The sequence below is a fragment of the Mustelus asterias genome, chromosome 8, assembly GCF_964213995.1.
Source record: "Mustelus asterias chromosome 8, sMusAst1.hap1.1, whole genome shotgun sequence".
Taxonomy (NCBI): Eukaryota; Metazoa; Chordata; class Chondrichthyes; order Carcharhiniformes; family Triakidae; genus Mustelus; species Mustelus asterias.
Genome location: NC_135808.1, coordinates 31,472,734 through 31,498,907, shown reverse-complemented (window position 1 = coordinate 31,498,907; position 26,174 = coordinate 31,472,734). Strand labels below are relative to the sequence as shown.

Here is a 26,174-nt window from a genome sequence, read left to right as displayed (position 1 = left end):
CTCCAAGCCGACAGGGTGACAATCCACAGAGGGATGTGAGAATGAGGGCGGCAGAATGTCTTAATTTGACACCCAGACACTCAGACCTTGAAAATGGGCCTCTCTGGACAGTGATGAGATGGAGACGCTGTATTTACTGTACACACTGGAGCAGGCTGGAGGGGCTGAATGGCCTCGTGTGTTGCTCTTTGTTTGTATGATTCGTAGGGAAAATATGTAAGCAGAGAGATGAGGTGAAATGTTTTCTCTCAGAAGGTCGTGAATCTTTGAAACTCTGTTCCGATAAAGATAGCAGAAGCCGCGACTTTGAGTATTTGTAAAGCACAGGTGTATAAAATCTTGGTCAGCAAGAGGGTGAGAGGTTATTGTAGAACCCTTATAGTGCAGAAAGGCTATTCGGCCCATCGAGTCTGCACTGACTCTGAATATCTCCCCCGCCCCATCCCGTAACCCCACACATTTTCCAGGGCCAATCCTTCTAACCTACGCACCTTGGGACACTAAGGGGAAATTTACCACGGACAATCCACCGACCCACACCTTTAACTGTGGAAGAAGGCAGGTTGCAGGTTTGATCAATCATGCTCTTATTAACTGGAGGAGCAGGCTTGATGGACTGACTGACCCACTGCTGCTCCTTGTGTGCTTTGTACGGCAATGTATCTAACAGTTCACTGTCATCAGTCAGTAATATTCAATGCTGCAGCAGCTATGGACTGGGGGTTTGGGGTGTGATGGTGGGAGGGGAGGCGGAGGGTGATGGTGGGGAGGGCGGGTCCAGTTACACAGACATCAGACTTTCATCTGTATCCATCCACTGTGTAAAATATTTACCCGGATGTTTTTTTTATTTCCCCAGTCTCAGCCTCCCCCACCTTGGTCTCGACCACAGAGCGTCGTCAGCTCGTCCTGTCTGAGCAGCGGAGCAGTGTGAAAATCAGTACGACCATGCTGGTTTCTAATAACCTGGAGAGGTTCAGTGAGACTCTTTGTTCCCTGGGGGCGCAGGGACACACGTCGGGGAGACATTACTGGGAGGTGGAGGTCGGGGACAAGACTGACTGGGAGGTGGGTGTGGCCAGAGAGTCAGGCAATAGGAAGGCGGATCTCACACTGGGCCCCGAACATGATTACTGGGCGCTGCGTCTGAGAAACGGGGATGGATACGGAGCTCTGGAAAGCCCGTTAGTCCCCCTGACCCCCAGAGTGAATCCCAGGAACATCGGAGTTTTCCTGGACTATGAGGGGGGACAGGTGAGCTTTTACGATGCTGATGATATGTCCGTTCTCCACACTTTCACTGACACCTTCACTGAGAAACTCTTCCCTTATTTCAGGTCTGCATTATAAAAAGAGGATTCCGAGAGCAGCTCCAATTAAACATGCGACATTTAGAAGCGTAGATTCCGAAACAGTGAAGGAAACAGTGATATTCAACCCCCATTTGGGGAGAGAGAGGATTGGTGGGCAGGACGGGGGCAGAATGGAGGGGGTGGGACAGTTAAAATGAAAAGGTCATGAATTGTGACCCCAGCCCATCGTGTGTGCACATGTTACCATTCTGGTGTAGATTTAGAATTATTTTAAAGTTTCAAGTTTATTAGTGTCACAAATAAGGTTACGTTAACACTATAATGAAGTTATTGTGAAAATTCCCTAGTCGCCACACTCCTGCGCCTGTTTGGGTACACTGAGGGAGAATTTAGCATGGCCAACTCATCTAACCAGCACATCTTTCGGACTGTGGGAGGAAACTGGAGCACCCGGAGGAAACCCACACAGACACGGGGAGGACGTGCAGACTCCACACAGACAATGTGGGAATTGAAGTGTGGGAATCCCAAGCCGGGAATTGAACCCGGGTCCGTGGAGCTGTGAAGCAGCAGTGCTAACCACTGTGCCACCTGGGGAAAATTGGGAATTTATTGCAAACATGTGGACCCCAAAAATATAAGTTCAAATAAATCTAAGTTTTAATGATATTTATTTTGGGTTTGTGCATTATGTGCCACAAGTCTGATTGAACGTCGTCACAGTCCCAGAGGACCATGTGCTGCTCTCCCCTTGGAGAGAGAGCTGACTGGTGGTGATTTAACCTGAGGGTCATCACACCTCAGGCAAGAGGCAAGTTTGAAAATGTGGAACCTTCATGGATAACCTCATGTCGAGAGGCTGGTGGAATGGGCAGACATGTGGCAGATGAAGTTTAACGTAGATCAGTGTAAAGTGATACATTTTGGTCAGAAGAATGAGGAGATGTGACGCAAAATAAAGGTTACAATTCTGAATGCAGGAGCAGAGAGAGCTGGGTATATTTCACATGGATAACCTCATGTCGAGAGGTACAGGAATTGAACACACACTGTTAGCCTCACTCTGTATCAAGAACCAGCCATCCAGCCAACTGAGCTAACAGACCCCCACAATTCTGATTCTCCACAACTCAATGGATGGAATTACTTATTCATTGTGATCAAGTTTCAGGGTGTGTGCGCGAGGGGGTGTGGATACGGTGTGGGTTTGGGAACTTCTTGTTCACCTCTTGAACTGTGTGGAATTACAAAGCAAGATATTTTATTGGCCAAATAAAAATAATCAGAAGAAAATGTTGTGGATGCACTTTCTACTCCGTGTCGGCTGATCCCTCCCAGCAGATCTCAGATCATTATCCAGTTCCTTTTTGAAAACAGCAATTGGATCTGTCACCAGCAAACACTCAATCAGTGCATTCCACATCCAGACCCCATGTTGTGTGCATTGACGGCACAGTGGCTAGCACTCCTTAATCACAGCACCAGGGACCCGGGTTCGATTCCCAGCTTGGGTCACTCTCTGTGCGGAGTTTGCATGTTCTCCCCGTGTGCGTGTGGGTGTCCTCCAGGTGCTACGGTTTCCTCCCACAGTCCAGAGATGTGCAGTTTAGGTGGATTGGCCATGGCAAATTGTCCCTTAAAGTCCTAAGACGTGTAGTTTTGGGGGATTAGTGGGGTAAATATGAGGGGTTACAGGGATAGGGCCTGGGGAAGATGCTCTGTTGGAGCGTCAGTGCAGGCTTGAAGGGCCAAATGGCCTCTTTCTGCACTGTAGGGATTCTGTGAATCTGTCCAAGTGTAAGGAGATTTTTTCTAATGTCGATTCTGCCGATGGGAACAGTTTCTCCCTATTTACTCTATCCAGATCCTCCATGATTTTGAATACATCTAACAAATCTCCTTTCAACTATCTCTTCTCCAAGGAGAACAGTGCCAGCTTCACCAATCTATCCTCATAACTGAACTCTCTCATCCTCAGAAACATTCTCGTAAACATTTGCTGCATTCTTTCAAAAACATTCACATTCTTCCTGTTCAGACTGAGCCAGTGTTTTATAAATGTTTATAAGTGACTTGCTTTTGTACTCTGTGCCCTATTCATAAAACTCAGGATTCAATGTAATTTATTAACTGGAACTTGTCCTGCCACTTTCAATGATTGATGCGAAATATACCCAGCTCTCTCTGCTCCTGCATTCAGCATTGTAACCTTTATTTTGCGTCACATCTCCTCATTCTTCTGACCAAAATGTATCACTTCCCACTGATCTACATTAGACTTCATCTGCCACATGTCTGCCCATTCCACCAGTCTCTCTACATCCTCTTGAAGTCCATCACTATTCTCCTCACCGTGCACAATACTTCCAAATCTTGCATCAGTTTCACATTTTGAAATTGTATCCATTACAACCAGGCCCAGGAAAAGCAGTGTTCCCCCCATGCACCATCCCCCAGTCAGAAACAAGTAAATTTTTCTCTAACTCATGTCTTAATAAACTTGAATTTAAAACATAAACTGTTGAGTAATGAAATTCCAGCTTTGCGAAAGACTAATGATGGAAAATACCACATGGTTCAAAGTAAAATGCCTAAAAAGCAGAATGTTACTGACTTTTGGGGATTAAAATTGTTCCGCTCTGAGTCACTCACCATCCTGACTTGGAAATATGTCACCCGTTCCTTCAACGTCACTGGGTCAAAATCCTGGAACTTCCTCCCTAACAGCACTGTGGGTGTACCTACAACTCAAGGATTACAGCGGTTCAAGAAGGCAACTCCCGACAACCTTCTGAAGGGTAATTAAGGAAGGACAATAAATGCTGGCCTAGCCAGTGATGCGACATCCTGTGAAGTAATAAAAACATATCAGAGGAAAACAGTGGTCAGAGTAGCTTTAGAAATGAAATGGCTAATACATTTTCTGACAGCACTGCATCTCAAAATTACTGGCTATATCACTGATGGAGTCCCTCACACATCTCCAGCAGCAACGACCCCCATCCTCACCCCCTCCAGTGACTCCTTCACCAAGATGGCGGAGTTTCACATGGGCACCATGATTGATGGGATGGCAGGGCTGGGAGTAGGTGGAGCCAAAGAATGGGCAGGGCCTGGCTCGCATCAGCAGAGAGAGTGAAGTGTTGTTGCCACAACAACCCACGCTCCTTGGCAGGCCAGTTGGTTGGTTGGATGGCTGGTCTGGATCATGTTGGTGCCAACTGCACAGTTTTTATCCTTAGTTTTCCTGGGGCGGTCAGAACTGCTGGTTCCTTGTGCCTTCCTGTGATGGAGATCGTAACAATGGGGTCAGACTTACAGTCAGAGAGCTCAAGAAGGAGAGAAAAGAAGTTAAATGAAACATTGGAAATGTAAAGAGGATTTAAAAAATAATTATCAGGCAACAGACAAACAATTGTGAAATACACTACAAACACATGAATACTTAAAAATAGGATAGGATTACTTAAGGATGCAACAGATACACCCAGAGCAGAATTAGAGTCATAGCATCATAGAGGTTTACAGCATGGAAACAGGACCTTCAACCCAACTTGTCCATGCTGCCCTTTTTTTAAAAGCCTCTAAGCTAACCCCAATTGCCCACATTTGGCCCATATCCCTCTCTACTCATCGTACCCATGTAAATATCTAAATGCTTTTTAAAAGGTGAAATTATACCCGCCTCTACTACTACCTCTGACAGCTTGTTCCAGACACTCACCACCCTGTGTGTGACAAAATTGCCCCTCTGGACACTTTTGTATCTCTCCTCTCTCACCTTAAACCTATGCCCTCTAGTTTTAGACTCCCTACCTTTGGGAAAATATATTGACTATCTACCTTGTCTATGCCCCTCATTATTTTATAGACATCTATAAGATCACCCCTCAGCCTCCTATGCTCCAGAGAAAAAAGTCCCAGTCTATTCAGCCTCTCCTTATAACTCAATCCATCAAGTCCCGGTAGCATCCGAGTAAATCTTTTCTGCACTCTTTCTAGTTTAATAATATCCTTTCTATAATAGGGTGACCAGAATTGCACACAGTATTCCAAGTGTGGCCTTACCAATGTCTTGTACAACTTTAACAAGACGTCCCAATTCCTGAATTCAATGTTCTGACCGATGAAACCAAGCATGCCGAATGCCTTCTTCACCATTCTGTCCACCTGTGACTCCACTTTCAAGGAGCTATGAACCTGTACCCCGAGATCTCTTTGTTATGTAACTTTCCCCAACGCCCTGCCATTAACTGAGAAAGTCCTGCCCTGGTTCAATCTACCAAAATACATCACCTTGCATTTATCTAAATTAAACTCCATCTGCCATTCGTCAGCCCACTGGCCCAATTGATCAAGATCCGGTTGCAATTGGAGATAACTTTCTTCACTGTCCACTATGCCACCAATCTTGGTGTCATCTGCAAACTTACTAACCATGCCTCCTATATTCTCATCCAAATCATTAATATAAATGACAAATAACAGTGGGCCCAGCACTGATCCCTGAGGCACACCGCTGGTCACAGGCCTCCAGTTTGAAAAACAACTCTCTACAACCACTCGACAGAAGCCAATTTTGTATCTATTTCAATAACTCACCCTGGATCCCGTGAGATTTAACTTTATGCAACAACCTCCCATGTGGTACCTTGTCAAAGGCCTTGCTAAAGTCCATGTAGACAACATCAACTGCACTGCCCTCATCTACCTTCTTGGTTAACCCTTCAAAAAACTTAATTAAATTTGTGAGACATGATTTTCCACTCACAAATCCATGCTGACTGTCCCTAATCAGCCCTTGCATCTCTAAATGCCTGTAGATCCTGTCTCTCAAAATACCTTCCAACCATTTGCCCACCACAGATGTGAGGCTCACTGGCCTGTAGTTCCCAGGCTTTTCCCTGCCGCCCTTTTTAAACAAAGGCACAACATTTGCCACTCTCCAATCTTCAGGCACTTCACCCGTGACTATCGATGATTCAAATATCTCGGCTCGGGGGCCCACAATTTCCTCCCTAGCCTCCCACAATGTCCTGGGATATACCTCATCAGGTCCCACAGATTTATCTACCTTGATGCGCTTTAAGACTTCCAACACCTCCTTCTCTGTAATGTGTACACTCCTCAAGAAATCTCTATTTATTTCCCCAAGTTCCCTAACATCCATGCTTTTCTCAACAGTAAATACTGATGAGAAATATTCATTTAGGATCTCACCCATCTCTTGTGGATCCGCACATAGATGACCTTGTTGATCCTTAAGAGGCCCTACTCTCTCCCTTGTTACTCTTAATATTTATTTTCTGAAACTCAGCAGAGATTTGGGGCAGTGGGATTAGTTTGGGATAGATACAGGGATATGGGGAAAGCACAGGGCAGCCGCATTATGTGGAGAGAGTGGGATTTGTTTGGAATTGATACAGAAATGGGGAAAGAGTGGGGCAGATGGATTAGTTTGAGACTGATACAGGGCTATGGGGAGAGATCGGGGCAGTGGGATTAGTTTGAGACTGATACAGGGCTATGGGGAGAGATCGGGGCAGTGGGATTAGTTTGAGATTGATACTGAGCTGTGGGGAGAGATTACATCAGTGGAATTAGTTTGAGATTGATACAGGGTAAAGGAGAGAGTGTAGAGCAGTGTACATTTCCAATCTTTCATTCAATTTATTTTCTCTCCTTGAGCTCTCTGATGTAAGTCTGACCCCATTGTTATGATCTCCATCACAGGAAGCACAAGGAGCCAGAGTTCCTGCAACCAACCCCCGCCCCCCCCCCCCCCCCCCCCCCCACAGACTGAGTATAAAAACTGTGCGGTTGGCACCAGCCTGATCCACAACAGCCATCCAACCAACAACTGGCCTGCCAAGGAGCCTGGGTTGCTGTGGCAACACCCACTTCACTCTCCCTGCTGATGCCAGCCTGCCCATTCTCTGAGTATCTCTGAACCGTATAAGAGTATGTACCTGGTATTGTGAGACTTCTCACTGTGCCTATCCCAGTCCAACGCCGGCATCTCCACATCCAGGACTATGGGAGAGAACAAGGCAATCTGCGTTACCACAGGGATCTTCGGAGAGTGTGGATCAATGGGTTTAGTTGGGATTGGTGCATGGCTCTGGGAGGGAACAGGACAGAGAGGAATGATTTGGGATGTATATTGAGTTTGGGGGATTTAGAGTGGGGTAATGGGATTAGTTTAAAAACGTTTCTTTGCTGAGATCCACGGGGAAGCTGATGGAACTTTAATCTGTGATAAGAAATTTTTTATTTTGCCAGTAAACCTGTCTGGGTGACACTGCCTCTTTAAGAACGATGTGAAATTTACTGATAACCGGAGTGAAATGAAACTGAAATGAAACTGAAAGTTCAGCGAATAACAGAAGCAGGAGCAGCAACGGAGATGGCCGTCAGTGAACACATCTTATCCCTGAGTGAGGATTTAACCTGCTCCATCTGCCTGGCTCTGTTTGTGGAGCCGGTGCGGCTGGACTGTGAGCACAACTTCTGTAAATCCTGTATCCAGAAGTGTTGGGGAAAGCAGCGTCAGGCTGTGTCCTGCCCGGAATGTCAGCAGCTTCTCCCCCGGAGAAGTTTCACCAGTAACAGGGTACTGGCCAATCTCTGTGAGAAAACCAGGCAACTGGAGCTGAAACTGGAGGAGGAACATGGTGAGAAGCTGGATGGAGACACAGAGAGGGAGCAGTCTCTCTGTGAGAAACACGGGGAGAAGCTGGATGGAGACACAGAGAGGGAGCAGTCTCTCTGTGAGGAACATGGGGAGAAGCTGAAGCTGTTCTGTGAGGATGATCAGATTCTGATCTGTGCCAGTTGTCTAGACTCTCCCCCACATTCAGTCCACACACTACTAACTCTACCAATGGCTTTTGACAAGTACAAGGTAAGGGGACACAGTGAGTTACCCGTCTCCATGTTCATGGTGTTTATTGGGCTGTAATTGGGACTGTAATAAGTTAGTAGACAAATGTTGCTCTGCCCGATTGCTCGCTTTCAGCTCAATACTGACACCTGGCAGTGGGAAATGTGAGTGTTAATGTTAATAGTGTGTGAAAGGTCTTACAGCCTCTGTTTTCACTGACATTATATGAATGCAGTCCCAGGTTTCAGCTTTCTTCATTCGGGCTGTGTTGTGTTGATATTATTTCTGGAGTTGGGGAACGCACTGAAACTGATTCTGTTCCTGGAGAATTCAGCACATGATTGCCTGTCTCTAAACCCCGCCCCCAGACTCCAGCCATTGGTCAATGCACATGTCAATCCTCATCAGCATTGTCTTCCCAACCAATTGGGAAATGAACAGAGAGCCTTCAACAAGTGATTGGCTCATTTTATTTTACTGTCAGTCATTTCCCAACATCGCTGTTTTCCAAGAAAATTATAAACTCAGTTTCTCATGTCCCGGTGAGATTTCTTCTGGGTCGATGGCAGCAAAATCCTGGAGATTAAGCTTCAATTCAGGGAAACAACAAGACACAGTGAGAGAGTCGGTAACTCCAGCGTTAAGAAAGTTTCCTTCATTCCAGAATGTGTTTGCAGTATTACTGTAGTCAGTGTAATGTAACTTTACGTAAGTTTCTTTTATTGCAGAATGTTTCCACTATTATTTTAGTGTAATGTAGCTTTGTGTAAGCTTCCTTCATTATAGACTGTGACTATTACTGCAGTGTAGTGTAGCTTTAAGTAAGTTTCCTTTATTACAATATCGTATTTCCACTATTACTGCACTATAATGTAGCTTTATGTAAGTACTCAAGATGCCAGACAAAGCTACCTTTGATTGCTACCCTTTCTAAAAGCATTCTGTTCCTCGGCCTTTTGGCTAAGATCAAGTGTAGTATCTGTTCTGATCAGTTCAGTCATTCGGTTACATTTTAGCTTCATTTGAAGCAATTTTTAAAAGCGGCATCTCGGCCTTTTGGCCACGATGCAAATGAGATCAAGCCTTAGAGGAGGTGCAATGCCTACTCCAATCAGCTTGGATCATGTAGATCAAGCCCAAGACAGGAGGTGAGAGCCCTGTCTTGTCAGCTTGGATCGGGAATGTCTCACTTTTTGAGACTCTGAATTGGACTTGACTTGATTGAATCGGATTTTTAAAAAAATTCTGTTCCTCCACTACCGGCGAACAGTGGCAGCAGTGTGTAGCATCCACGAGATGCACTCCAGTAATTCAGCAAGGCTCCTCACGCATCACCTTCCAAACCCACGACCACGACCATCGAGAAGGACAAGAGCAGCAGAGGCCCGGGAAAACGCCAACTAGAGATTCCCCACCGAGTCACTCACCATCCTGACTTGGAAATATATCCCTGTTCCTTTACTGTCGCAGGTAAAAATCCTGAAACACCTTCCCTAACAGCACTCTGGATGTACCTACACCTCAGACACTGCAGCGGTTCAAGAAGGCAGCTCACCACCACCTTCTCAAGAACAACTAGGGATGGGCAACAAATGTTTTAACAACACCAGGTTAAAGTCCAACAGGTTTATTTGGTTGCAAAAGCCACACAAGCTTTCGGAGCTGCAAGCCCCTTCTTCAGGTGAGTGGGAATTCTGTTCACAAACAGAGTTTATAAAGACACAGACTCAATTTACATGAATAATGGTTGGAATGCGAATACTTACAGCTAATCAAGTCTTTAAGAAACAAAACAATGGGAGTGGAGAGAGCATCAAGACAGGCTAAAAAGATGTGTATTGTCTCCAGACAAGACAGCCAGTGAAACTCTGCAGGTCCACGCAACTGTGGGCGTTACAAATAGTGTGACATGAACCCAATATCCCGGTTGAGGCCGTCCGCGTGTGTGCGGAACTTGGCTATCAGTTTCTGCTCAGCGACTCTGCGCTGTCGTGTGTCGCGAAGGCCGCCTTGGAGAACGCTTACCCGAATATCAGAGGCCGAATGCCCGTGACCGCTGAAGTGCTCCCCAACAGGAAGAGAACAGTCTTGCCTGGTGATTGTCGAGCGGTGTTCATTCATCCGTTGTCGCAGCGTCTGCATAGTTTCCCCAATGTACCATGCCTTGGGACATCCTTTCTTGCAGCGTATCAGGTAGACAACGTTGGCCGAGTTGCAAGAGTATGTACCGTGTACCTGGTGGATGGTGTTCTCACGTGAGATGATGGCATCTGTGTCGATGATCCGGCACGTCTTGCAGAGGCTGCTGTGGCAGGGTTGTGTGGTGTCTTGGTCACTGTTCTCCTGAAGGCTGGGTAGTTTGCTGCGGACAATGGTCTGTTTGAGGTTGTGCGGTTGTTTGAAGGCAAGAAGTGGGGGTGTGGGGATGGCCTTGGCGAGATGTTCGTCTTCATCAATGACATGTTGAAGGCTCCGGAGGGGATGCCGTAGCTTCTCCGCTCCGGGGAAGTACTGGACAACGAAGGGTACTCTGTCCACTGTGTCCCGTGTTTGTCTTCTGAGGAGGTCGGTGCGGTTTTTCGCTGTGGCGCGTTGGAACTGTTGATCAATGAGTCTAGCGCCATATCCTGTTCTTATGAGGGCACCTTTCAGCGTCTGGAGGTGTCTGTTGCGATCCTCCTCATCCGAGCAGATCCTGTGTATACGGAGGGCTTGTCCGTAGGGGATGGCTTCTTTAACGTGTTTAGGGTGGAAGCTGGAGAAGTGGAGCATCGTGAGGTTATCTGTGGGCTTGCGGTACAGTGAGGTGCTGAGGTGACCGTCCTTAATGGAGATGCGCGTGTCCAAGAATGCAACCGATTCCGGAGAGTAGTCTATGGTGAGCCTGATGGTAGGATGGAACTTGTTGATGTCATCATAGAGTTGTTTCAGTGATTGTTCACCATGAGTCCAAAGGAAGAAAATGTCATCGATGTATCTAGTGTATAGCATCGGTTGAAGGTCCTGTGCGGTGAAGAAATCTTGTTCGAACCTGTGCATGAAGATGTTGGCATATTGAGGTGCAAATTTGGTCCCCATGGCTGTTCCGTGTGTCTGGATGAAGAACTGGTTGTTGAAGGTGAAGATATTGTGGTCCAGGATGAAGCGGATGAGATGTAAAGTTGCATCTGGAAACTGGCAGTTGTTGGCGCTGAGCATTGAGGCCGTTGCAGCAATGCCATCGTCATGGGGGATGCTGGTGTAGAGTGCCGAGACATCCATTGTGACGAGGAGCGCTCCTGGTTCAACTGCTCCATGTGTGCCGAGTTTCTGTAGGAAGTCCGTCGTGTCGCGACAAAAGCTGGGGGTTCTTTGTACAATGGGTTTCAGGATGCCCTCGACATAGCCGGAGAGGTTCTCGCACAGGGTCCCATTGCCCGATACGATGGGACGGCCGGGTGTGTTTGCCTTGTGTATCTTCGGGAGGCAGTAGAGATCTCCAACGCGGGAAGTACGTGGGATGAGAGCACGGAGGGTGTTCTGAAGGTCCGGATCAAAGGTCTTGATCAGAGTGTTGAGTTGACGGGTGTGTTCTTTGGTCGGATCTGCAGGTAACTGTCTGTAGTGTTCCTCGTTGTTGAGTTGTCGGTACACTTCTTTGCAGTAATCTGTTCTGTTCAGTATGACGATGGCCCCTCCTTTGTCTGCTGGTTTGATGACAATGTTGCGGTTGGTCTTGAGAGCGTGGATGGCGTTACGTTGTGCTTGGGTGATGTTTGGGGCTGTCTTGTGAGTGCGGCTGATGAATTTGGTGTTGACGCACCTCCTGACGGCTTGGGCATACATGTCAAGTCGAGGGCAGCGGCCTTCCCTACGGACAAGCCCTCCGTATACACAGGATCTGCTCGGATGAGGAGGATCGCAACAGACACCTCCAGACGCTGAAAGGTGCCCTCATAAAAACAGGATATGGCGCTAGACTCATTGATCAACAGTTCCAACGCGCCACAGTGAAAAACCGCACCGACCTCCTCAGAAGACAAACACGGGACACAGTGGACAGAGTACCCTTCGTTGTCCAGTACTTCCCCGGAGCGGAGAAGCTATGGCATCCCCTCCGGAGCCTTCAACATGTCATTGATGAAGACGAACATCTCGCCAAGGCCATCCCCACACCCCCACTTCTTGCCTTCAAACAACCGCACAACCTCAAACAGACCATTGTCCGCAGCAAACTACCCAGCCTTCAGGAGAACAGTGACCAAGACACCACACAACCCTGCCACAGCAGCCTCTGCAAGACGTGCCGGATCATCGACACAGATGCCATCATCTCACGTGAGAACACCATCCACCAGGTACACGGTACATACTCTTGCAACTCGGCCAACGTTGTCTACCTGATACGCTGCAAGAAAGGATGTCCCGAGGCATGGTACATTGGGGAAACTATGCAGACGCTGCGACAACGGATGAATGAACACCGCTCGACAATCACCAGGCAAGACTGTTCTCTTCCTGTTGGGGAGCACTTCAGCGGTCACGGGCATTCGGCCTCTGATATTCGGGTAAGCGTTCTCCAAGGCGGCCTTCGCGACACACGACAGCGCAGAGTCGCTGAGCAGAAACTGATAGCCAAGTTCCGCACACACGCGGACGGCCTCAACCGGGATATTGGGTTCATGTCACACTATTTGTAACGCCCACAGTTGCGTGGACCTGCAGAGTTTCACTGGCTGTCTTGTCTGGAGACAATACACATCTTTTTAGCCTGTCTTGATGCTCTCTCCACTCCCATTGTTTTGTTTCTTAAAGACTTGATTAGTTGTAAGTATTCGCATTCCAACCATTATTCATGTAAATTGAGTCTGTGTCTTTATAAACTCTGTTTGTGAACAGAATTCCCACTCACCTGAAGAAGGGGCTTAGAGCTTCGAAAGCTTGTGTGGCTTTTGCTACCAAATAAACCTGTTGGACTTTAACCTGGTGTTGTTAAACTTCTTACTGTGTTTACCCCAGTCCAACGCCGGCATCTCCACATCACAACAAACGTTTGACATGCTGGTCCTGGTATTAATTGGGTCTGGCCAGTGATGCCCACATCCAATAACTGAATAAAAAATACTTTTCCTTCATGACAGACTGTGCTTCCACTATTTCTGTACTGTAATGTTGCTTTTAAGGAAGATTCCTTCATTACCATAAGAACATAAGATTGGAGCAGAAGTAGGCCATTTGGCCCATTGAGTCTGTCATTACAGACTGTTTAAACTATTGCTCTTGTATAATGTAGCATTAAGTAGGTTTTCTTTATTACTGACCGTGTTTTCACTTACTGTAATGTAATGTAGCTTTGTACAAATTTCCTTTCTTAGTGACTGTGTTTCTACTATTACTATAGTGGAATGTAGCTCGAAGTAAGTTTCCTTTATTACAGTGTAGTCTGTGAGGCAGATTGTTGGTGGGGGGATGTAAAATAGTTCGCCCACTGCCTTCCTGCCCACCCCGAGCAGAATCTACAATATGGGTGGGTAATCAGCCATCCCTTAGCTTACTGAGGGGCTTAACTGCCCAATTCAGTGGCGATTCTGAGCCTCTTTCTACCTCCAGTGGGCAGTGGAACGGACGAGTGAGGCCAGTCCGCTGTTCGCCAAAGGTGGAGGAAGGGCAGAAAGAATGGAGGGAGGGGGTGCCCTTGGCGCATTATGGAGACCTCTGAAGATCTTACCCCATCTTTGTCCGTTCCGAGACCTGTAAACCTGTCAGGCTGAACTTTGGGTGCATTGCGCAGCTGGATGAAAAGTCACTTGTCCCACGGAGATCCTGGGCAGTGCATGGCCTTAACAAGCTGAGCTGGACTTCCACCTTCCGGCCTGGTCTCCAAAACCCCTGTCCCCACTCCCCTCCTCACCCCATGGGGCCCAATTCCTCGCCACACAAAAACGCTGGGCTTCCTTCAATCCACTGTCCACCTTTGATCTCCATGGCTCGCCTTGCGGCCACTCGCATCTGGTTCCAATCTGATTGGCTGGCTGCACGCTCAGGCAGGACCTCCACTGAGGGGCAGAAGTCCGATCCCCAGCAATGTAATATCTTTAAATCAGGTCCAACCCAACTAATCTCATTATCCTGCTGAACAATACGCTCCACCTCCCCCGACCACTGATTAAACTCAGATCCACAAGCCTACACCTCCCAGCCAACTGTCAGTTTTAGTCTGTGCCTGTGTGTAGGAGGTCCAGCGAATCCCCAATTAATACCAGGACCAGCACCACAATCAAACACAATTACTGTACAATTAACAATGTCTAAACTATCAAATCCATTCATATATTCTATACACCATGAAGCTGTTGTTGGTTTGAAGCTGTACCTGGTCTGATTCAATACCTTTCACTCTGCCAGTTATAAAGTGCTCGTGCCACATGTTAACACCTCTCCCTGAACACCTCTCCTCACAGTTTGTGATATAACAGCAGACATTACAATGGATCACGCTGAGATCTGATTCCATTTTTAGGACCAGCTGAAATTATCCTTGGATTCCATGGAGAAGGAAAAGCAAAATCAAAGTGAATTCAAACAGCGGCAGCAGAGGGAGATTTCAGAACTGGAGGTGAGTATGACTCCAGCTCCCTTTCAACACTGCAACCCTTTAACAACCCGCTGTTTAAACAATCTCTCTCACTGTCATAGCAACTCACTGGATCCCTGGAGCAAGACATCTCCACACAATTTGCCAAAATCCATCGATATCTTGAAGACAAAGAGAAACATTTAATCGAAGAGCTGAGGAAACAAAAGGAGGAAGATCTGCAACCAATGGAGGAGAATCTGAGAAGAATTGAAGAGGAACTGACTTCACTTGAGGAGAAGATATTGAACCTTTGTGTCGACATCGAGCAGCAAGACAGTGTCTCCTTTCTCAAGGTGACCCTTTATAATCCAATCCCCAAACTGTTGGTGTGATTAGAAACTGCATTTTATGATAGGGACAAACCCCATGACAACAATGCACAGTGTGCAGTATAACTGAGGACACACAGGTATGAGTCAGGATTGAGTTTGGGAGTGTTGAGGAGACTGTCCCACACTAACAACCCCTCACACTGATTGTGACTGGAGCCAGAATAAAATGTTCAGAAAGGAATTTGGAATGAAGAGATGGGAGCACTGAAACCAAGGAGGGTTTGTGAGGAACATTAGATGAGAAATCATTTAAACTAGACAGGTGGGTGGATGGGTGAGGTGAGGGCAGGGGCAGGCAGGGGGTGGGGGTGGGGGTGGGGGGAGCCAGGATGGTGGGAGGATTGGGGATTACGGCCAGGAGCAAGCTGGATCCATTGGAGACAAACGAGAGGATAGATAGTGACGTGCAGGTGGGAGACATTGACAGATCAAAAATGCTGAATCTTTTTTTCCATTCTCCTCAAAATTTCCTTCCCATCCATGGACTGTAACTCTCACGCGCACACACACGCACGCACACACACACACACGCATGCACACACACACACACACGCACACACGCACACACACACACGCACACACACACACACACGCACACACACACACATAGACACATATATGCACGCACACCCACACGTGTACACACACACATATGCACAGACATACACATGTGCACACACACATTCATGCTCATGCTCATGGAGCTAGAGTTGGACGAACTTAGGATTATTAGGGACGCGGAGATGGTCATAGGCAGAAGCTTTAGGGATACAGTTACTCCGAGGAATGAAAATAAATGGGTGACGGTGAGAGGGGCTGGGAGGAAGCAGTCAGTGCAGGGATCCCCTGTGGTCGTTCCCCTTAGCAACAAGTATTCCGCTTTGGATACGGTTGAAGGGGACGACAGACCAGCGGTGAGCCGCAGTGAGAGGATCTCCAGCACTGTGTCCGTCTCTGTGGCTCGGGAGGGTAAGGGGGAGAGCGGGAGGGCAATAGTTATTGGGGACTCGTTAGTTAGAGGGGTAGATTGGAGGTTCTGTGGCAGCAAAAGAGACTCGAGGATGGCATGTTGCCTACCGGATGCCAGGGTCCGTGACGTCTCGGACCGTGTTTTCCAGATTCTTAAGGGGGAGGGGAATCAGTCACAAGTCGTGGTACACATTGGTACCAACGACATAGGTAAGAGAAGGGATGGGGATTTAAAACAGGAATTTCGGGAGCTGAACCAGAGGGGCACCAATATCCTGGGAGGGAAATTTGATATGGCTCTTCAGGGGGTTTAAACTAATTTGTCAGGGGAGTGGGAAAAGGAGTTGTAGTCCAGAAGTCAGTGTTGAGGGTGGTGAGGTATTGGGGAAGGTGTCAAGGTCAAGGGTGGGTGCCGGTAGACAGGAAGGTAGGTTGAAGTGTGTCTACTTCAATGCAAGGAGCATCCGGAACAAGGTAGATTAACTTGGGGTGCGGATTGGTACTTGAGACTACGATGTTGTGGCCATTACGGAGACGTGGGTAGAACAAGGACAGGAATGGTTGTTGGACGTTCCGGGGTATAGATGTTTCAGTAAGTGTAGGGAAGCTGGTAAAAGAGGTGGAGGAGTAGCGTTGTTAATCAAGGATAGTTTAACGGCTGCGGAAAGGCACTTCGAGGGGGATCTGCACACTGAGGTAATATGGGCTGAGGTTAGAAATAGGAAAGGAGCGGTCACGTTGGTAGGAGTTTACTATAGGCCCCCAAATAGTAATAGAGATGTGGAGGAAGAAATTGCTAAGCAGATTATGGATATGTGTGGGGGTCACAGGGTAGTTGTCATGGGGGACTTTAACTTTCCAAATATTGATTGGAACCTTTGTAGGTCAAATAGTTCGGATGGGGCAGTTTTTGTGCAGTGTGTGCAGGAGGGTTTCCTGACACAATATGTGGATAGGCCGACAAGAGGTGAGGCCACATTGGATTTGGTACTGGGAAATGAACCGGGCCAAGTGTTAGATTTGGTTGTGGGAGAGCACTTTGGAGATAGTGACCACAATTCGGTGTCTTTTGTTATTGCATTGGAGAGGGATAGGGCCGTATGGCAGGGCAAGGTTTACAATTGGGGGAGAGGTAATTATGATGCGATTAGGCAAGAATTAGGGGGCATAAGATGGGAACAGAAACTGTCAGGGAAAGGCACTAATGAAAAGTGGAACTTTTTCAAGGAACAAATGCTGGGTGTCCTTGATAGGTATGTCCCTGTCAGGCAGGGAGTAAATGGCCGAGTAAGGGAACCATGGTTCACGAAAGAGGTGGAATGTCTTATGAAAAAGAAGAGGGAAGCTTATGTAGGGATGAGGAAACAAGGTTCAGATGGCTCGATTGAGGGTTACAAGTTAGCAAGGAATGAGCTGAAAAAGGGGCTTAGGAGAGCTAGGAGGGGACATGAGAAGTCCTTGGTGGGTCGGATCAAGGAAAACCCCAAGGGGTAAAAACTCTTATGTGAGGAATAAAAGAATGACCAGGGTGAGGTTAGGGCCGGTCAAGGACAGTAGTGGGAACTTGTGTATGGAGTCAGTAGAGATAGGCGAGGTGATGAATGAATACTTTTCTTCACTGTTCACCAAGGAGAGGGGGCATGTTTTTGAGGAAGAGAAGGTGTTACAGGCTAATAGGCTGGAGGAAATAGATGTTCGGAAGGAGGATGTCCTGGCAGTTTTGAATAAACTGAAGGTCGATAAGTCCCCTGGGCCTGATGAAATATATCCTGGGATTCTTTGGGAGGCAAGGGATGAGATTGCAGAGCCTTTGGCTTTGATCTTTGGGTCCTCACTGTCCACGGGGATGGTGCCAGAGGACTGGAGAGTGGCGAATGTTGTTCCTCTGTTTAAGAAAGGGAATAGAAATTACCCTGGTAATTATAGACCGGTTAGTCTTACTACGGTGGTTGGTAAATTGATGGAAAAGGTCCTTAGGGATGGGATTTCCGACCATTTAGAAAGATGCGGATTAATCCGGGATAGTCATCACGGATTCGTGAAGGGCAAGTCGTGCCTCACAAATTTGATAGAATTTTTTGAGGAGGTAACTAAGTGTGTTGATGAAGGTAGGGCAGTTGATGTCATATACATGGATTTTAGTAAGGCGTTTGATAAGGTCCCCCATGGTCGGCTTATATAAAGAACAAAGAACAATACAGCACAGGAACAGGCCCTTCGGCCCTCCAAGACTGTGCCGCTCCCTGGTCCAAACTAGATCATTCTTTTGTATCCCTCCATTCCCCCTCCGTTCATATGGCTATCTTGATAAGTCTTAAACGTTCCCAGTGTGTCCGCCTCCACCACCTTGCCTGGCAGCGCATTCCAGGCCCCCACCACCCTCTGTGTAAATGATGACGAAAGTAAGGAGGTGTGGGATAGAGGGAAAGTTGGCCGATTGGATAGGTAACTGGCTATCTGATCGAAATGATCTGGAGGTGTGTACCTTTAAGACCTGGCTGGCTATAGGGATTCGCATTCTAATCAGTATTCTGCAACTTGATTTTGTGTCTGTTTGCACTGTTTGAGAGCACATTTCCACTCCATCTGATGAAGGAGCAGCGCTCCAAAAGCTTATGGTATTTGCCACCAAATAAACCTGTTGGACTTTAACCTGGTGTTGTGAGACTTCTTACTGTATCCGATCGAAGACAGAGGGTGGTGGTGGATGGAACATTTTCGGTCTGGAGGCAGGTTGCTAGCGGAGTGCCACAGGGATCAGTGCTTGGTCCTCTGCTCTTTGTGATTTTTATTAATGACTGAGAGGAGGGGGCTGAAGGGTGGATCAGTAAATTTGCTGATGACACCAAGATTGGTGGAGTAGTGGATGAGGTGGAGGGCTGTTGTAGGCTGCAAAGAGACATAGATAGGATGCAAAGCTGGGCTGAAAAATGGCAAATGGAGTTTAACCCTGATAAATGTGAGGTGATTCATTTTGGTAGCACTAATTTAAATGTGTATTACAGGGTCAAAGGTAGGGTTCTGAAGACTGTGGAGGAACAGAGAGATCGTGGGGTCCATATCCACAGATCTCTAAAGGTTGCCACTCAAGTGGATAGAGCTGTGAAGAAGGCCTGTAGTGTGTTAGCTTTTATTAACAGGGGGTTGGAGTTTAAGAGCCATGGGGTTATGCTGCAACTGTACAGGACCTTGGTGAGACCACATTTGGAATATTGTGTGCAGTTCTGGTCACCTCACTATAAGAAGGATGTGGAAGCGCTGGAAAGAGTGCAGAGGAGATTTACCAGGATGCTGCCTGGTTTGGAGGGTAGGTCTTATGAGGAAAGGTTGCGGGAGCTAGGGCTGTTCTCTCTGGAGCGGAGGAGGCTGAGGGGAGACTTAATAGAGGTTTATAAAATGATGAAGGAGATAGATAGAGTGAACGTTCAAATACTATTTCCTCGGGTGGATGGAGCTATTACAAGGGGGCATAACTATAGGGTTCATGGTGGGAGATATAGGAAGGATATCAGAGGTAGGTTCTTTACGCAGAGAGTGGTTGGGGTGTGGAATGGACTGCCTGCAGTGATAGTGGAGTCAGACACTTTAGGAACATTTAAGCGGTTATTGGATAGGCACATGGAGCACACCAGGATGATAGGGAGTGGGATAGCTTGATCTTGGTTTCAGATAAAGCTCGGCACAACATCGTGGGTCGAAGGGCCTGTTCTGTGCTGTACTGTTCTATGTTCTATATGTGCACACACATATCCACACACACATATCCATGCACACATGTCCACACACACACATACAGTTGCACAGATGCACCAGAGAATGTTCTGATTGCATTTTGCACTTGCATCCACCTTGACTGGAAGAAAGAATCTATAAGCAGAGAAGTTGTTTCAAATCTATCTTGAACCGTGGATTGTACATTTAATACTGTGTACAGCTGAGGTCACCCTGTTTTAAGAAGTGCTATTTGCATGAGGAAAGCCTGTTTTGTTTATTCTCTCATTGGATGTACGTTTTCCAAGTTCAAAATTTTAAATTTGGAATGATAGGTTCGTCAGATGTGCCGTCACCTAACAAGCTACAAATGACCAGTATTCAGGATTTCAATATATTTTTAAGCAGGATGTTGAATGTATTTAACAAATGCAGTCAGATAGTGTGGACGTTTGTTATCTCCAGAGGGCCGAGGTTTCCATCAGTGCTGACAGCACAGGCAATGTTGTTTTCTGTCTCTGAAATGATGTTGAACTGTGTGTGAAAAGAATCACAGCAGAGAAACACGAATGGAAATGTGTCCAGAAAAACTCTGAGATCCCAATTACTCTCTCTGACTCCTTATTAGGAAAAAGTATAAAGTAACTCAATCTAAACAGCAGCGTGTATGTTTATTAAAATATTTCTGATTCTCTGTCCCACAGGAACTGAAAAGATTGAGAGAAAGGTGAGTATCGAATCCAAACTCACACAGGGTTTTACACTGTGATCACAGTCTGTATCCAGCAGAGAGTGATTATATCAATCCCATTCACACAGCTACGGGTTAACGAAGAGGAAGGGGGACATGGCAGAGATGTTTATGAGGAAGATAACAACACTTGAGATTCAGAGGAAGAAGAAGATGATAATGGAGGCACGAAGAAGGAGATACTTGGGATTTCGAGGCCCATTGCTCTACACAGTGTGGAAGGAAATGAAACAGATCATCTCTCCAGGTAGGAAACTCCCCAGCTTTGTGTCCACTCTCTGGACAGTTTCCTGCTCTCTTTATCCTCTCTCCAGAAGGTGCTGCCTGTTATTATGAATAAATCACTGGGGCAGCAACATCAGATACATCACTCAAAGGACTGTTATTAATATCACACATCTCACTGAGGGACTGAAGAATGAGGGGATCTGAACAACTTTTACATTCACAATCAAACTCTCAGCCTATCCCTCAGGAATCGCTGGTCAGCAATCAGACTGCGATCATTGATTATCACCTCACTATACACACTGGAGTCTGGGAATATATCTATCCGTACTGCGTACCCAATCTGTAATATCTGTTCACTGTACACACTGGAGTCTGGGAATATATCTAACTGTACACCGTACCCAGTCTGTAATATCTGTTCACTGTACACACTGGAGTCTGGGAATATATCTATCCGTACAGCGTACCCAGTCTGTAATATCTGTTCACTGTACACACTGGAGTCTGGGAATATATCTATCCGTACACCATACCCAGTCTGTAATATCTGTTCACTGCATACACTGGAGTCTGGGAATGTATCTAACCACACTCCATACCCAGTCTGTAATAATTGATTTGATTTATTATTGGCACATGTATGAGCATGCAGTGAAAAGTATTGTTTCTTGCGCGCTATGCAGACAGAGCATATCGTTCACAGAGAAGGAAATGAGGGAGTTTAAAATGTAGTGTTACAGTTATAGCTAGGTTGCAGAGAAAGATCAACTTAAGGTGAGATAGGACCATTCAAATGTCTGGTGGCAATAGGGAAGAAGCTGTTCTTGAATCGGTTGGTACATGACCTCAGACATTTGTATCTTTTTCCCGACGGAAGAAGGTGGAAGAGAGAATGTCCAGGGTGCATGGGGTTGTTGATTATGCTGGCTGCTTCGCTGAAGCAGCGGGAAGTGTAGACAGAGTCAATGGATGGGAGGCTAGTTTGCGTGTATTCATGAGGTAGGGTGACTGACATGGGATCACATCACTGGAATCCACTAGATCCCTTCACATTTGACTGAAATCACTGATTCTACATCATTGACTGGTTTGCATGATGGATTGGGCTACATTCACGACCTTTTGTCGTATCTTGAGCCATACCAAGCTGTGATACAACCAGAAAGAATGCTTTCTATGGTGCAGCTGTGTAAGTTGGTGAGAGTTGTGGCTGACATGCCAAATTTCCTTCGTCTTCTGAGAAAGTCGAGGTGTTGGCGGCCTTTCCTAACTAGAGTGTCCGCATGGGGGGATCAGGACAGATTGTTGGTGATCTGGATACCTAAAAGCCTGAAGCTCTCGACCCTTTCTACTTTGTCCCTGTTGATGTAGACTGTTCACTGAACACACTGGAGTCTGGGAATATATCTAACCGTACACCGTACCCAGTCTGTAATATCTGTTCACTGTACACACTGGAGTCTGGGAATATATCTAACCGTACACCGTACCCAGTCTGTAATATCTGTTCATTGTACACACTGGAGTCTGGGAATATATCTAACCGTATACCATACCCAGTCTGTAATATCTGTTCACTGTACACACTGGAGTCTGGGAATATATCTAACTGTACACCATACCCAGGCTGAGATATTTGTTTTTGCAGAAATTATGCATTGAGCCAATTCCTTATACACAGACATCAGCTGGTAGCCTTTTCACACAGCTTCCTCTGTTTAATAGATCTATTGTTTGTCCTTTTTATTTCCCCAGTTGCAGCCTCACTGACGCTGGACCCAGAGACAGCACATCCTTACCTCATCCTGTCTGAGGACCGGACCAGTGTAAAAATCAGTTACAGAGGAACCCAGCTTATTCCTGATAATCCGGAGAGATTTGACGCGTGTCTTTGTGTCCTGGGGTCAGAGGGATTCACATCGGGGAAACATTACTGGGAGGTGGGGGTCGGTAACAAGACTGACTGGGATGTGGGTGTGGCCAGAGAGTCAGCCAATAGGAAGGGAAAGATAACACTGGGTCCTAAACGTGGTTACTGGGCTGTGAGGCTGAGTAACGGGAATAAATACAAACCTCTCGATTTCCCATCAGTCCCCCTGACCCCCAGTGTGAATCCCAGAACCATCGGAGTTTTCCTGGACTATGAGGGGGGGCAGGTGAGCTTTTACAATGCTGATGATATGTCCGTTCTCCACACTTTCACTGACACATTCACTGAGAAACTCTTCCCTTATTTCTGGGCTGGAACATCCGATGAGGGTAAAAATGCTGCCCCTCTGAAACTTCATCACTTTGAACCATAGATTCCTGATGTGTCAGAGATGAAGGGGAATGGTGTTGATATTAACCTCCCATGAGGGGGTGCACAGAATCAGGAGATGAAGAGAGATGTTAAAACTGAACTGTGAGGTAATGCACTTTGGAGGTCAAATACAGATAGGAAATATACAGTAAATGGCAGAACCCTTAAAAGTATTGATAGGCAAAGGGATCTGGGTGTACAGGTACACAGGTCACTGAAAGTGGCAATGCAGGTGGAGAAGGTAGTCAAGAAGGCAGATGGCATGTTTGCCTTCATCGGCCGGGGCATTGAGTTTAAAAATTGGCAAGTCATGTTGCAGCTTTATAGAACCTTAGTTAGGCCGCACTTGGAGTATAGTGTTCAATTCTGGTCGCCACACTACCAGAAGGATGTGGCGGCTTTGGAGAGGGTACAGAAAAGATTTACCAGGATGTTGCCTGGTATGGAGGGCATTCGCTATGAGGAGAGGTTTGTTCTAACTGGAACGACGAAGGTTGAGGGGTGACCTGATAGAAGTCGACAAGATTATGAGAGGCATGGACAGAGTGGATAGTCAGAAGCTTCTTCCCAGGGTGGAAGAGTCAATTACTCGGGGACACAGGTTTAAGGTGCGAGGGACAAGGTTTAAAGGAGATGTACGAGGCATATTTTTTACACAGAGGGTAGTGGGTGCCTGGAACTCGTTGCCGGGGTAGGTAGTGGAAGCGGATACGATAGTGACTTTTACGGGGCGTCTGGACAAATACATGAATAGGATGAGAATAGAGGGATATGGTCCCCAGAAGGGTAGGGGGTTTTAGTTAAGTCAGGCAGCATGGTTGGTGCAGGCTTGGAGGGCCGAAAGGCCTGTTCCTGTGCTGTAATGTTCTTTGTTCTTTGTTTAGTCATGAAACGTGACCCCAGCCGATCCTGTGCCACCATTTCTATGATGGTGGGCCGTGGGTTTGTCTGTCTCCTGCTCCCTCTGTGTCATTCAACTCAATCATTTAGACACAGCTCGATGATGATGAATTCATCAATAATGGTGATTAATTATCATTGATTGTGGTAAAAACCCATCTGGTTCACTGAGAGAATCTTTCATCCTGACCTTGTCTGGTCTACATGTAACTCCAGACCCGCAGCACTATTGTTGACTCTTGATTACCCTCTGAAAAGGTCACTCCGTGGTCAAGAGAATTCTGGATGTGCAGGAAATGCTGCAGGAACACCCACATCCCATACAAGAAATTTTAAAAAATAGATTATGAGGCAAGTTTCGAACTTCATATTCGCATCTTCACTAAAGCTGCCTGTTTCCCACTGTAACATCGTCTGCCTTTCAGCTTGCCGTACTTTCTGGTGTATTGCTCATGTGGGAATAGCATTCTTCACTCTCGGAAATCAGGGTGGGATGTGTAGCCTCTGATGTGTTGGACAGCAGATCAGAAGAGGAAGACCCACAGTATCCAAGGCAGCGATGACGTGCACTGCTGGGATCAGTACATGCAAAGGAGGGAGATGGACACAGAGCTGAGAGCGATAGAGCGAGGGACACGAGAGAGGGTTACAGGGGAGAGGAAGGGCATGCGAAGGTGGACCTGAAAAGAGAGTGGGTGTAGAATTGAGCCAGTGCTTGAGGAGTGAATCTGTTACTGAGGGAGTGACACTGGGACTTGTGGAGTTACACTGTAACTCAGTGTGAACTTTGGGAATTCCTCTTGCTGGTGACTCAGAGATTGACTGGAGGGTGTCCAAATCTCACAAAATACAAGGTTCACTTAGACTATCGATCCTCGGGTTGGTGTAGCGAGAGTGAGGCAGTGCCTGACCTGATAAGTATTACCAGCATGCTTCATTTTGATTCCAGTCTTTAAAGCACAGAAACAGACCATTCGGCCCATCTGCAATCTCCTGACCACCCCTGAGGCACAGTTCAGAATTGATCCACATCCAAAAGGAACATTGTCTGCCTCGAGTTTCAGGGGTGATGTCAGGAAGTGACAGAAAGGCAGGTAGAGCAGGAGTCCCTCAGTATATCTCTCTCCCCAACCAGTATTCAGTGCTGAATACTGATTGAAGTGATGGTTGATCGGGGGAGTGCAGCCAGAGTCAAGTCCATGGTACCAGCTGCACAGAGGACACAAAGAAGACTGGAGCAGGAATAGTGATTGGAGATTCAATAGTTAGAGCTACAAACAGGTCTTTCTGTGGCTGCAGACATGAATCCAGGTACATTTACTTCCGGATGCCAGGGCCATTTATGTCACTGAACAGCTGCAAAGCAGCCTGAAGGGGTGGAGGTGAATAGCCAGGGGTCATGGTCCACATCAGTACCAACGGCACAAGTAGACAGAGCGATGTGCTCCTGCTGCCAGGATTTAGGGAGCTGGGTAGGATTATACTGGCTGCTTTTCCGAGGCAGTGTAAAGTGTAGACAGTGTCAATGAGTGGGAGGCTGGTTTGAGTGATGGACTGGGCTACGTTCACAACCCTTTGTAATTTTAAATTGTTTTTACAAAAGCAGCAAAGCGGGATGGGAGAATTGCCCCCAAGATGTATTACCACAAAGAGGAAAGGCAGGACAAAGAAATCCAGAGCTCCCTGGATGACAAAAGAGACAGAGATTTAGGTGATGGAGGAAAAATGTGATTATGACCCATGTCAGGTGGAAAATACAAGAGAGGAGCTGGCAACTTATTATCTAACTGGAGAAAGCCTTTGAGCTGCTTCAGTGCAGAGCGATCTGGGTGTCCTTGTACATGAGTTGTAGAAAACTGGTATTCAGGTAATAGGGAAAGCAAGTGGAATTTTGGTATTTACAACTAAAGGAATAGAGTATAAATGTAAGACATTGCTACAACTATATAAGGCATTGGCGAGACCGTACCTGGAGTACTGTGCACAGTTTTGACCCCCATATTTGCAAAGGATATAGTGGCATTAGAGGGAGTTCAGAGGAGGTTCATGAGATTGATCCCAGAGATGAGAGATTGAGCAGTTTAGGCGTGGACTCTCCAGAGTTCAGAAGAATGAGAGGAGATTGAGGTACATAAGATAATAAAAGGTATTGGCAAAGTAAACGTA

General features: G+C 46.7%; 1 protein-coding gene and 1 non-coding gene across 2 annotated transcripts in view; both read left to right on the top strand.

The window, feature by feature from the left end:
• LOC144497703 (uncharacterized) overlaps positions 1-23,109 on the top strand; it is a 38,552-nt gene extending 15,443 nt beyond the window's left edge. Inside the window, 7 exon segments of the mRNA XM_078219147.1 lie at positions 860-1,254; positions 7,690-8,217; positions 14,696-14,791; positions 14,872-15,105; positions 20,529-20,551; positions 20,644-20,822; positions 22,562-23,109. Coding sequence (XP_078075273.1) covers positions 860-1,254; positions 7,690-8,217; positions 14,696-14,791; positions 14,872-15,105; positions 20,529-20,551; positions 20,644-20,822; positions 22,562-23,109 — 2,003 coding nt within the window.
• LOC144498012 (U2 spliceosomal RNA) lies at positions 9,137-9,330 on the top strand. Its single transcript, XR_013498602.1, has one exon. It is a non-coding gene; the product is annotated as a U2 spliceosomal RNA (small nuclear RNA).
• Positions 23,110-26,174: the final 3,065 nt, after the last annotated feature.